At 36.3% G+C, this 13,713-nt stretch overlaps 1 protein-coding gene across 1 annotated transcript in view; it reads left to right on the top strand.

The window, feature by feature from the left end:
- The window catches only part of USH2A (usherin), an 890,339-nt gene that overhangs the window by 665,038 nt on the left and 211,588 nt on the right, over window positions 1-13,713 (top strand). Inside the window, exons 50-51 of the mRNA XM_043922807.1 lie at window positions 1,249-1,470; window positions 13,320-13,543. Coding sequence (XP_043778742.1) covers window positions 1,249-1,470; window positions 13,320-13,543 — 446 coding nt within the window. The remainder of the gene's footprint in view (window positions 1-1,248; window positions 1,471-13,319; window positions 13,544-13,713) is intronic.

Here is a 13,713-nt window from a genome sequence, read left to right as displayed (position 1 = left end):
GGACTATGAATTCCTGAGGCAATCCTTAATTCTTCACAGATTTTGTGCCTTTTCTTAAGACGGTTTGGCAAGTTATTAACTAGATTATGCAAATCTTTTCTGGACCTTGATTTAAATCTGTAAAACCTGCCAGGTTGACCATCATATTCACATACCTTATAAGATTTAATGAAGGGATAGTATCCAGGGATAAAGATATGTTTAAGAAGAGGCAGTGGAGGAAAGAGAAAAGGGTCTGCTGAAGATGTGGGGAGGAGAAAATTAGTAAGACAAAAGGGAGAGGAGGTCACGGTTCAGGGGGTTAGGAAGGAGGTCAACCCAGAATTGGTCCTGAGATACAAAAGGAAGATGAAGTTTGATTTTCAGATCTTCCAGTTTCTTATTAGTCTTTTCCAAAATATCCTTCAGAAAATCCATTAAAAATTTTTTTCTGTGTTTAGCGTTCTCCTATCTTTTAGACAATGCTTCATACAAAAAAAAAAAGAAAAGAAAAGAAAGCAGACTACTGATATTTAGAATATTTGAACCCTTTTCTCCCAAGGCACTAGGCAAAAGATTATTTTATTCTTATCTCAGGTTTCCCAGAATATCATGTGAAGGGTAAATGTAGATGTAACTATATCAGTGAAATTCAGTGTCCACCATAGTTCAGCAAAATACTAATATGCAGACTTGATTATAGTATTTTTACCTCTTCTCACTTAATTAACCTTTTCACTGGAAATACTTTGTTTGATTAAATAAATATGGTTTGATTAAGTAAATTGTAATCAAAAGCAATATGAATGTATTAAGAATTGTTTTCTGAATCCATCCCATTTTCCAAAAAAAATTATACTAAATAGATAGAAAAGTATTTGTACACAGATCTTTTTATAATGCCACTTAATCCATGTCACCAGAACTTCATGTGCTCATGTAGTAGCCATCAGAGAGAAAATAAGCAATATGGCCTTGCCTCTAAGTTGGCATATGTGTATGTCATGTTTATATACCTTCAACATGTTTGTTTATACATGTTTATCCCCTTTAGTGCAAAATTGAAACATGTTTATACACCTTCAGTGCAAAAATGTTCATACACCTTAATGTAAAAATTTTGAAGTTGTATTGAGATTTTGTATCTCTAGTATGACAATATCCTGTCAACTGGTTGGCATCTGCAAGATCGTTGTGATAACATTTAGTTGTGAGTCAAAGCATATTTTTTTAACTCATGCAATGATGGTTATTGTCCTAAATTGACAGGTGAAGTATGTTGTCCAGATGAACAGCACAATCGGGTTTCCGCTGGCCTAGGCAACTCCTGCTGTGGCAGAATGCCGTACTCCACCTCAGGAAAGCAGATTTGCTGTGCTGGGAGGCTCCATGATGGCCATGGCCAGCAGTGCTGTGGTGGACAGATTGTGAGCAAAGATTTTGAGTGCTGCGGGGGAGAGGAAGAAGGTGTGGTATACAGTCGCCTTCCAGGTAAGGGAGCCTTGTCTACTTTTCAGTAAACGGGGAATCTGTGAAGCAGAGAAGTTGACAGATTTGCCTTAGATATAAAACATATAAGTAATGAAAGTTTATTTTAATTACATCTGATGCAACAACTAACTACACACTGTCTAATAAAGAAAAATGTAATCTCACATTTTTATGTGCGTGTGATATATTTCATAAAAACGGACCAATACTCTTTCTTCTTGAAAAGTGTCATGTCCACCAAAAAGCAAACAAACATATGAATGCATTGGTTCTGGACCAAGAGAATAATTCACCACAATACTGATAAGATACAAATTATTATTGATGATGTTGTGTACAAATTCTTTTACTCCCTTTTTGCTATAGCTATTAAATTAACATTAATAGCAATCATTGTCATTGAGTACTTACTACCTAGGAGGTACCATGCCCAGTGTTTTATACATTATTACCTCAATTAATCTTTACAACATGGTTACAATTATTATTCACGTTTTTAAATGAGGAAACTGAGGCACAGAGATTAGACATTTGCACGATTACACATTTAGTCAGATCTAGATTTGGGCACACCTGAAAGGTATAAAATTGGGGCAATGGTCTTTAAGAAAACAAAATGATGAAAACAAAACAAAATATAAAAGTAAATATTTCTAAGGGAAAAATAAATTATAAGAATTATAATTTTAATTATATAACTTCTGGCATCTCTCTCTATTTTTTCCCCTGACATGTTTAACTTACACCCTTGGTCACCTTTTCATATAAAAATGGCTTTGTACTGTAATTATCTAGAGAGAATAGAAAGATATTATCTAGAAAGAATAGATAATTCAATCTTTCCTATTACATAGTTGATCAAAATATTTTTTAATGATTTTAAGTTTATAAAAGTGACTTTAAGCTTCACAACTCATCATTATAATTTTATAGAAATGTTTGATTATTGTCAAATTTGGAGAAATACCTACCAAGTGTTTTTTAAAGCTTTCAGACATTTTAACTTTTTTTGTCTTAAGGTGATTTGCAGTGACTCGTCTTAGCTATTTGTTGACTTGACAGCATCATTACCAATTTTCATGGATATCCTTACTGTATGACTGAATTTATAAGTTGTATTTTGTCATAGATGCCATTGTTTTATCTACAAATGAATAAGAAGTTTAGATTTTTCCAATATGAGTTATTTCTGTTCATAATTTGTATGATCAAAGTAATCAAATTGCTTATGCATTGCTTCAATCCTAGATCCATCATTTTCTTTTAATAGTTTCCTACTTTGGGTATGATTTGAAATTTATCTTGTTACAGTTTTCTTCTTGATGTCAGAATATTTCAACTGATTCCATTGTTCATTTTTATAGCTTTTGTCTCATATTATATTAATTTTTCTATCTGATCTTTCTTTAAACCTTTCCTTTACATGCATACAAATTAAAGGTTTGTGATTTCTTACATTCCTTATCTTTTCAAATTGTGGTTAAAATGACATATTTAAGCCTTGACAATTTTTTAAAGAAAGTAACTGAAATCATATAAATTTACCTACTGAACCCAAACTAAATATTCCCCAGACTCAACTTCCCCTTAGTTTGAGTTCAAAAAGGTCCATGGTTACCCCAATCTTAATCAATATGAGGACACATATAACAGAGGGCAAGTTAAAAGGGCAAGAGACAGTGGCCAAAACAAATTGTAGTTATATATCATACATTTGAAAATTTCATAAAAATATGACTATCATTGCCTTGAAAGGGGCTTATGCAAGCAAAGGACCTTGAAGATCAAGTTTCCTGAGCTTTAAGGGAAAGCTACCCCTACAACTATTATGTGTTGGAACTCTAGCCCCTCCAAGTTAAGATTTCAGGACATCATAGTATCTTGATGGAGATGAACTATGAAGTCTCCACTATCTTTCTATGATTTCTTCTCTTTTCAAAAAACATCAAAGAATTATCCATAATAAAAGTAACAATTATTTAAAGTATTATAGTTTTATTGTTAAATACCACATTCTTTTATACATTCTCTTTTCTGTAAAGTTCTGATGTAAACTATTAAGAGGAGCTCTTCCATTATGAAGTTAATCAAAATTATTGAAAGTATCAATCCTGGCTATTCCAAAATCTTGTCCCTTAATAAGAATATAGACTCTCAGTATTTTGGTAGCCCTTATATAAATAAGAAATACTAAATTTAATTATTCATAATTAAATTTCAATCCTCCCAATGTGGGAAAGACTAATCTTATTTGAACCAGAAAAAAAAAAAAAAACAAAAAAAAACACCCCTGATTTCTGGTTATTTATTTTTATCTTTGAATAGCCATCAAGGGTATTTCCAGGGCATTTACTATTCTGTGAAGTTGTAGATCACCTCTCTGCATCCACAGTTGTATCCATCTTAGGCATTTTAAAAATCCAAACCAGTGGGATATATCTAGAGGAAGATTTTAATATATATGCTGTCAACTTGGCTGATAGTTCTATTTCACTATGATGGTTTCCATCAACTGTCCATAAAATAGTAAGAGTGAATAGTTGTCCTACATACAACAGAATTAGATTTCAACTATGACATTTTCATTGACCTGAGGAATTTAAGGATTACCTCTGGATCGGTCTTATAAGCGAACAAGAAACTTGACTTTGCCAGGAAAAAAAAAAAAAAAACAAAAACAAAAAGGAAAAACCAACCTTCCAAGATCTTCTTCAAAATTGAATGTTATATTAAATCAGATAATACATACACAAGTGTCCAATGTAGATGCACAGTCATTTCAGAAATTTCCTCCATGGAGAGTATTTGTAAAAGACTAGTATTATAAATATAGCCAAGAAATATAGCCAGTCAAGAAATCCAGCCCAGTGTCTCCTTGTTATTCAGTTGCTCAGCTGTGTCTAACTCTCTGTGACCTCATGGACTGCAGCATACCAGGCTTCCCTGTCCTTCACCATCTCCTGGAGCTTACTCAAACTCATGTCCATTGAGTCAGTGATGCCATCTAACCATCTTGTCCTCTGTCATCCCCTTCTCCTCCTGCCTTCAATCTTTCCCAGCATCAGGATCTTTTCTAATGAGTCACCTCCTTACATCAGGTGGCCAGAGTATTGGAGCTTCAGCTTCAGCATCAGTCCTTCCAATGAATATTCAGGGTTGATTTCCTTTAGGATGGACTGGTTTGATCTCCTTGCAGTCCAAGGAACTCCAAGGTACTGTTTACTGGCAAAAGATGTATACAAAGAGCAGGAGACAAATTATAGCAACGATTGCCCTGGTGGCCCAGTGGTTAAGACTTTGACTTCTAGTACAGAGAGCAGCGGTTCAATCCCTGGGCAGAGGAACTAAGATCCCACATGCCTCATGGCCAAAAACCCCAAAACATAGAACCAAAGAAATATTGTAACAGGTTCAATAAAGACTTAAAAATATTACAATATGAAAAAGCAGGCAACATTCTACTTTCACTGTTTGCCAAGCTGAGTTCTATGTGCTTCATATACATTGACATGTTTCATCCTTAGAGGAAACCCTATGAGATAGGTACTATTATTATCTCCATTTTACAGATGAAGAAACAGAAATACTTCTAATGGAAGTTAAAAACGTTTTCCAATTCACACGTCAAGTCGGTGGCTGTATTACTTCAGGTATCGCTCATCGTTATTGTAAATGAATCTCAAAGTTTATAAAGGTTCAAATGCCATGGAGGTTCATTTCTTTCCCATATAATAGGATGTGATGTGAATGTTGTCATCCAGGTAGCTCTCTTTCCCACAATCGTTCTGATTGTTGAAAGTGCTGCTGTTTTCGACAAGTAGAGTCTCAAATTACCTGGGAATTGTATCTAGTCCTGCAATTACAAGAAGGAAAGAGTATAAAATAACAGATGTGGATTTTTTTTTTTTTTTGGCCAGACCTAGGAATAGCAGGTACTTTTATTTACAGTTTATTGAAACTCAGCTATCTATAGATACCTAAATGCAAGGGAGGCTGGGAGATTTGCCTGTGAATCTCCTGCCACTGTGACTAGGAAGTGTTGCTAACTCCATCCCTATAGTTAAGCTCTTAACCTTTATGAGCATTCTGATAACTGAACAAGCACTGGATACTCTCCGACCCAAACCACATCAATGTTTATCAGAACAGATGAGCAGGCCCAATAACTACCAAGTTGCAAACATTTGGGGGATGACCAGAAAAAAAGAGAGAGACTGACTGCACACCACACATGTGCCAAAGTTAGAAGAAGAGGCACTGTGAATGCGTGCTAGGCTCTAAAGCAGCGACTTTTAAAGTATGGCCCAGGGAATTCTGAAGGCGAGATCAAAAGTATTTTCACAATAATATTAAACTATTTCATACTAACCTATTCACCTTCATTTTCTCATACTATACAGTGGAGTTGTCCAGAGATTCCATGACATGTAATGCTGCGGAAGAGTTTTCTGGTTTTCTTAGTTGAAATATAATTGATGTACAATATTATATGTTATATGTATACGATATAGTGATTCACAATTTTTAAAGGTTGTGTTCTACTCATGGGCTCCCCTGGTGCCTGAGACAGTAAAGAATTAATGAAGAATCCACCTGCAATGCAGGAGACCTGGATTCGATCCCTGGGTTGGGAAGATGCCCTGGAGACGGGAATGGCTAACCACTCCAGTATTCTTGCCTGGAAAATTCCATAAACAGAGGAGGAGCCTGGCAGACTACAGTCCCTGGGGTCCCAAAGAGTTGAACATGAATGAGCAACTAACACTTTCACTTTCATTCTATTTATAGTTATTATAAAATATTGACTATATTCCCTATGGTATAAAATCTATCCTTGTTGCTTACTTTTATACATAGTACCTTTTATCTCTTAATCTCCTACCGTTACTTTACCTCTTCCCCCTTCCCTCTCCCCACTAGTAACCACTTATTTGTTCTGTATCTATAAATCTGCTTCTTTCTTGTTATATATTCACTAGTTTGTTGATTCCACGTATAAATGATAACACACTGTGTTTGTCTTTCTCCATCTGATTTATTTCACTTAGTCTAATGACCTCCAAGTCCACCCATGTTGCTACAAATGACACAATTTCATTCTTTTTTTATGACTGAGTAGCATTCCATTGTGTATATATATGCCACGTCTTCTTTATCCATTCATCTGTTGATGGACATTTAGGTTGCTTCCATGATATTGCAACAGTTGAATGTACAAACAGGAGAATTCAGGTAGTTCTGTTAAGCCAGATGTTAAAAAGACTTTCATTAATGTAAAACAATGTCATTCTTCTTGCTAATTTTTCTTAGTTTGGAAATGTGCTTATTTTTCAAAAATATTTATATTAACATGTTATATATTTATTATTATTTTAGGTGAATTAGTGAATACCTATCTCAAACATTTCAGTATTAAGCTCTAATCTAGTTCAGTGTAGTCACTTAGTCATGTCCAACTCTTTGTGACCCCATGAACCACAGTACACCAGGCCTCTCTGTCCATCACCAACTCCTGGAGTCCACCCAAACCCATGTCCATTGACTCGGTGATGCCATTCAACCATCTCATCCTCTGTCGTCCCCTTCTCCTCCTGCCTTCAATCTTTCCCGGCATCAGGGTCTTTTCAAATGAGTCAGCTCTTCGCATCAGGTGGCCAAAGCATTGGAGTTTCAGCTTCAACATCAGTCCTTCCAATGAATATTCAGGACTGATTTCCTTTAGGATGGACTGGTTGGATCTCCTTGCAGTTCCTAGGGACTCTCAAGAGTCTTCTCCAACACCACAGTTCAAAAGCATCAGTTCTTTGGTGATCAGCTTTCTTTATAGTCCAACTCTCACATCCATACATGACCACTGGAAAAACCATAGCCTTGACTAGATGGACCTTTGTTGACAAAGTAATGTCTCTGCTTTTTAATATGCTATCTAGGTTGGTCATAACTTTCCTTCCAAGGAGTAAGCGTCTTTTAATTTCATGGCTGCAGTCACCATCTGCAGTGATTTTGGAGCCCAAAAAAATAAAGTCAGCCACTGTTTCCACTGTTTCCCCATCTATTTGCCATGAAGTGATGGGACCTAATCTAGTAAATATCAACAAATATAACCCACATAAACAAAAGCGATTTGTAATCCTGATTTATTTGTGAAAGTATAAAGGGGTCCTGACGTCAAACTTTAAGAACCAATGCTTTAAGGCTTACTCTACTAGAAAATCATGACCATTAGTTAGTTATCCTGTACTATGACTAATCAGTTGAGTAACTCATTCCTTTGGATGGGTTAGCTGAAAACAGACCCATTAAAGACAGAACCATTGTTATAGAGAAGTGGGGATGCAAAAGTGTTGCCCCCCCAAATACCATAATGAGCCAGAGTTTTAAAACAGCAGCAGTGTCTCATTTTAACATTGTTGTTCTTCTGTTGTTTTTATTTTTAGTCAATTGCCATATTCCTTCATTCAATAAATGTATATTGTGTTGTGATTATGTTCAAAATATTCTCAGTGCTTTGTGGGTATAAAATGGCTAAGATTCTATTTTTATCCTTAAGGACTTGCAATCTTATCAAGGAGAAAAGTGCCTGTATGTTTAAACATAGGCATATGAGAAGGATGAATATATAATAATAGTCTTAAAACTGAGTGATCACTCCATCCAAGGTGATGGAGAAAGCTAAACTACTGGATCAGAACCACAAACAAAGAGTGGGATTTTGAGATGCATGGATGGAAGAAGGATGTTTCAGCTAGAGGGCATAGCCTGATCTAAAGTGTGAAATTAGCAGCCTGTAAAGCATGTCACTTTTTACTTTCATGTATTGGAGAAGGAAATGGCAACCCACTCCAGTGTTCTTGCCTGGAGAATCCCAGGGATGGGGAAGCCTGGTGGGCCGCCATCTATAGGGTCGCACAGAGTCGGGACACAACTGAAGCGACTTGGCAGCAGCAGCAAAGCATGTCTAGGTAGGGGTGAGCAGTTGGGTTTATTGGAGGTAGACACAGCGTGTAAGCAAATAGAGGGAGACAAACCTGAAGAGCCAAAAGGATTTGAACCTTGTTTGGTACTCAGGGAAGAGTTGATGAGATAATAATAACTGTGATTTGAGATAAATCAGATTTGAGTGGCAAAATGGATGTGAAGGAGACAGAAAGATAAGTCCCTTAAGACATTATTGCCAAAAACAAAAGCAAATTTAAGTCTGTTAAAACATTCTTGCCAAAAGTACCTTTCCTAAGCATAGACTGTCCACTAGGACAAGGGTTCTGAATCTTTTGAATGTTGTACACTCCTGGTAGAGTCTTTTGAAAGTGGCATACCCTCACTTCAAATAGTAATATGTAGGATACACACAAAAATTTGCCTGCCATTTCACATGCCCTTGAAGTCCACTCATGGGCCCAAACTTCAGAATCCCCGAATTTCAATAAGATACCCATACTATCCAAATATTTCTTAAGCAAACTGTGACATTCCTCAATTCCTGTGACTCAAAATTAGTTCCACAGTCCTCCTGACCTTCGACAGTTCCACCAACTCTAGTAATCATGGTGGACTGAAGAAATGAGCCTTTTAAAAAGGAAAAAAAAAATCTCTTTTTGGTCTCTTGACCTCCCTGCAGGTTTCACTGAAAATAGACACGTTCCACATGTCTTTTTTCCTCTCTCTGTTGCCGCTCCCTCCTGTCGCCCCTAATGATTATGACCTCAATGACCTTCCAGAATATCCATATGGCCCTTTCTCTCCTCAACCTAGCAACACCATACCTGCTGCATGAGGGTTTGGATCTCATAATATTGTTCCTAAGCCTGGCCTCTCTCCCTGCCTGGCATTGTGTGCCTGCCACGAGACCAGGCTGGCTCATAAAACATCTCTTTATGTACTTTATTACTTAAACTCTTTTATTTGCCTGCAGGAGCCCTTTAACAAAATCACATTGAATTGACTTTCTCACACCAAATCAAATCTCCCTGGTCCCAGTTCAGTTGTCTTTGTCAATATGTATTTTATAAATGGAGTGAATTAACAGATGCTGTTGGAACAGAAGTGCTGGGGTAGCGTTTATGTTTTTAGTGCTCTCTCTGGGCAGATGAGTTGTGTAGGAGTGTTATACAGGTACCTCGGGATGAAAGTCATGCTCGTCATTTCGGTGGATATGTATTCTTAACCATTTTCTTTGACTATATTTTCAACCTCTTTATTACTCTTTTTATTCGTAGTGTTTGCTTATATGGTTTTATCATCTGTGCCATCAGTCTTGGGTTTGACTTGATTATACCCCTTCATATTAAAAGATGAAAACTAAAGCCTCTCTGTCATGCAGAGAGGACAAGATTTTCCGTTAGCCAAGAGGAACTGATGATGACATACCTTTGGAATAGATTGCTTTAGTTCTATTATCTGTGTTGTCCATGCAGTCTTAGGTATGAAACTCTGGGTTGAAACTCTTCTAGAATAAGGTTCTGAGTTTCCATATCCTTGACTGGGACAGCAATAGAATGAATGGCTAATCCTGTTACATAGATGGGATTTGGGGGCTTTGCAAAGAGGAAAATACATTACAGAAATCCATTGTGCAAGACTTGTATTGAAAGAAGAGTTCCCAGGAAGATTTCCGTATGACATAATGAACTTTTGAAAAGTGTAATGTATAAACGCTATGAAATACACTGCAATGATTTGGGAAATGTTTTCACCCTACCCTGTCTCAGTTTTGTGGGGGTAGTCATAGAGCCATCTGCTGGTGAAGAAAAGATGCATTTCTTTTCTTTCCTGTTCTGCCATCAACTTTATGTTTGTCCTTAGGATGACTAATCACAAGTCTTTTTTTTTTTTTTTTTAAACATTCTTCTAAACCTAAAATATAATCCCATGGCTTAAAACACGGTCTCCATGGTCAGTCCCAGAGTTCCACAATGATTTGTCATATTCCAGACTCTGTTTTTTATGACTATATTATTTTTATCTCAAAAGCATGCTAATTCTTAGGCTTTTTTTTAATGGAGCACTTGTTTTATAGAATTAATGATTTAGAAACTAATCAGGATTAGATGTTTATAAATGCTCTCCTTTCAGCCATGGACAATAAGTAAGTGTTGGTAACATATTGGAAGTATTCATAATATTATGAGTAAAAATATTATTTCCTTCACTATTTTTCAGTTGTATCCAATACAGTGGAAGCTATCCATTGGATATATATGCTGTTTGGAAAACCAATATAGGTTGTTTGATCTCAAAAAGAAATATCTAATAGTTCAGTGCATACTCCACCCCTTTAATAATATCTGCATCTTGTTCAAAGAGAATCTCCACATTTGTACAGATTTAATGAAGAGCCTCTGGAAGTATAGATCAATCCATCAATGATACATGACCCATTTTGTTTTTCTTTGGGCGTATTTAAAACTGTGCCTTCTCTGTGTCAAAGTTCAAAAGTCAAGTGCTCCATGTGATAAATTAGGTAGGGTCAAAAGTTATTGCAATGCAGTTTCAGAAGCTTGTCTGTCCCTGAGTGTGCAGCTCATTCATGCTGAAGTGATGCACTCTGGGAATTACTACCAAGCTCTGTTCGGCAACATCTGCTCTGCTTAAGTGAGTTAGTGCGCGTCAGACATCTTTATGTCAGAATATTGCGGTGATGGATGCAGTCTTCAGAAAATGCTGCATAAAAATCTGGTGTGCCGTTCTGGCCATTAAGTGAAATTACTATTTAAATTAATGGCACTGTCACAGTTTATCTGTGCAAAGAATGAACGCTGATTAGGGTATTAAGTAATTAGCAATTTATCACCCTGGAACAAGGTTGATAATAATTAAAGAAGTAATGGTTTACCAAAGAAACTAGAAAGGGAGTCACTTCTTGTTATGTGAGTGAAATCTTGGCTGAAAATTTTAATTCCGTGAAACAAAGATGAAGCTCTTTGTGAAAGAACGCATCTTTTCTTTTTTTTTCTAGTGTAAAAACAGTTCATTATCAAAAATTTAGTTGACCTGTCAAAAGTCCCTCAGAGCGATCAGATGACTGATTAGGAGTTTGGAATTAGGTCAATGTCTGCATTTTGATTTTATACTGAAAGCATGGTGGAACCATAAAGTAATTTGGGAGTGGAGGCAGAGAATGTATTCTGCTCCCTAAAGGGCCGGTTTTCAGATTTTGATTGCTCTTTAAAATAGAAACATGAATTATTTTAAGAAAAGTAGTAGAGAAAAAAAATGACAGCAAAGAATCCAAGGTTGTATTTAAATGTCTGATCAGAAGGCAGCAGGAAAAAACATGCACAAACAATATAAAACTTGAAGCTGTGGATTTTTTGTGTGTGTATGTGAATTTTACCCATCGTAATCAAGACTCAGACTACAATGATAGCGCTGCAGTGTGTATTTTTCTGAAGGAGCTTTCCCAAGAAATGTTAAAAACAACTAAAATTAATAGTAAAGTACCAAAAAAAACCCCACAGTTTACTTTTAAACCAATTACTTTGGACATACATCACCTTTAAACATGGTGATGAAATGTAGTAATGATCAATGTTTATTACTAATCAAAACTTAAAATGTTTTAATATTGAAATTTTTTTCAAAGTGGAAAGGTCAGTGAGAGGGTCCTTTGGAGTCATGAGTGGACAAACATCTTTCTTATGGCATGTGTCAAATCGGTGTCTACTTTCAGTGATTTTTTTTTTTTTTATAATCTAAAAAGTACTTAAAATTCATTTGTCTGTTACTAAGGGGATATTTCATAGTGTAGGTATTTGTACAGGACCAGATTAAACAATTTAGGACCCCAGGGCACTTTGAAGTTGAGTCTCTTTATGTTATCAGTTGGGACTAATAATAAATAAACAAAATTATAATTAAAATAAATCATTCATCACATCGCACTGCTGTGTAACTGGATAGAAATTCTACTATGATAGCCCAGTGACATGAGGTATACGTACCTTAATTTCTAGTTTAATCTGACTCTAGAGCATTGTTTGCTTGTTCAGCCTTTTATGTCTGTATTTTTGCTGTGTCTCTTCTATGGCAAGATCTAAATGATGTGAACTCAGGAAGTTACACTGAATTGGGTGGGAGAAAGGAGGCTCTTTGGTATTTCAGGTACACCTGTCTTTCACTGAGAAGTGAGGGTTAATGATTGTCCCCACAAGGTCTTTCTGCCACTACCCTGCACCTCTTACCCATATCTAGCAATGGATCTACTTGCAGCTGAAAAAATGCTGGCCAACTGGTTTACCTGATCAGTGAGCATGATCAGCTGGTTTTGAAAACAAATCTCTCTTATGAGCCAAGGATGGCTACAGATGCTGCTGGGTTCACAAGCAGCATCTATCTGTATCTTAGACAAAGGCAGGCAGAAACTTACAAGATGCTTAGGCAATGTCTCCAGTTCTAGGATGGTGCTCCCTCTCCACTGCCTAGCCTCTTGTCCCAGAGTGCCTGGGTGACTTCTCCCTTGTGACTTTCTAAAGATTTCTTCTGAGTTCCTGTGGTTTAACTACCACTTCTTCCATAACAAGATGTTATCATCACAAAATGGGCAGGTAATTCTCATGACAGAAATCAGATCATTTTTTTTTTTTTACAGAGCTTCAGAGAAGTTTGGCCCCCTGCTGAATGATTTTTAGTACACTTCCTCTTGTGTGTTCTTTACCTAATTAGTGTCTAGTGCTCTTGGTCGGAAGGACCCCTCACTGTACATTTAAATCACCATGCTAGGGAAATGCTACCTAAGCTATTGTACCATTTCAGCCTGAGTCTGACATTTTTATACCAAACTTTATAGCAACCTCAGTTTTCTTCTCTTTTTTTAAAATTTCATATTCATATATAACATTTTATTGTTGCAGGGATGTTCTGTTGTGGGCTGGATTATGTGAATATGTCAGATACCATATGCTGCTCAGCTTCCAGTGGAGAGTCTAAAGCACATGTTAAAAAGAATGACCCAGTGCCAGTAAAATGCTGTGAGACTGAACTTATTCCAAAGAGCCAGGAATGCTGTAATGGAGTTGGATATAATCCTTTGAAATATGTTTGCTCTGACAAGATTTCAACTGGAATGATGATGAAGGTAATTGATAGAAAACCTCTCAGAGGCACTGATTTGACAATGGAAAGAGAAATACATTGTTCATAACTATTTTTCTAAAATAGGAATATAAAAACTCCTGTGTGCATTATTCATTTTCACATTACATCCATATTAATACCAAATGAGTTCGCTATGATTGATGTTATTGC

This window comes from Cervus elaphus, chromosome 14 (genome assembly GCF_910594005.1).
Source record: "Cervus elaphus chromosome 14, mCerEla1.1, whole genome shotgun sequence".
NCBI lineage: Eukaryota > Metazoa > Chordata > Mammalia > Artiodactyla > Cervidae > Cervus > Cervus elaphus.
Note: the sequence above shows the minus strand (reverse complement) of the source record. Positions and strands in the feature narration are given on the sequence as shown.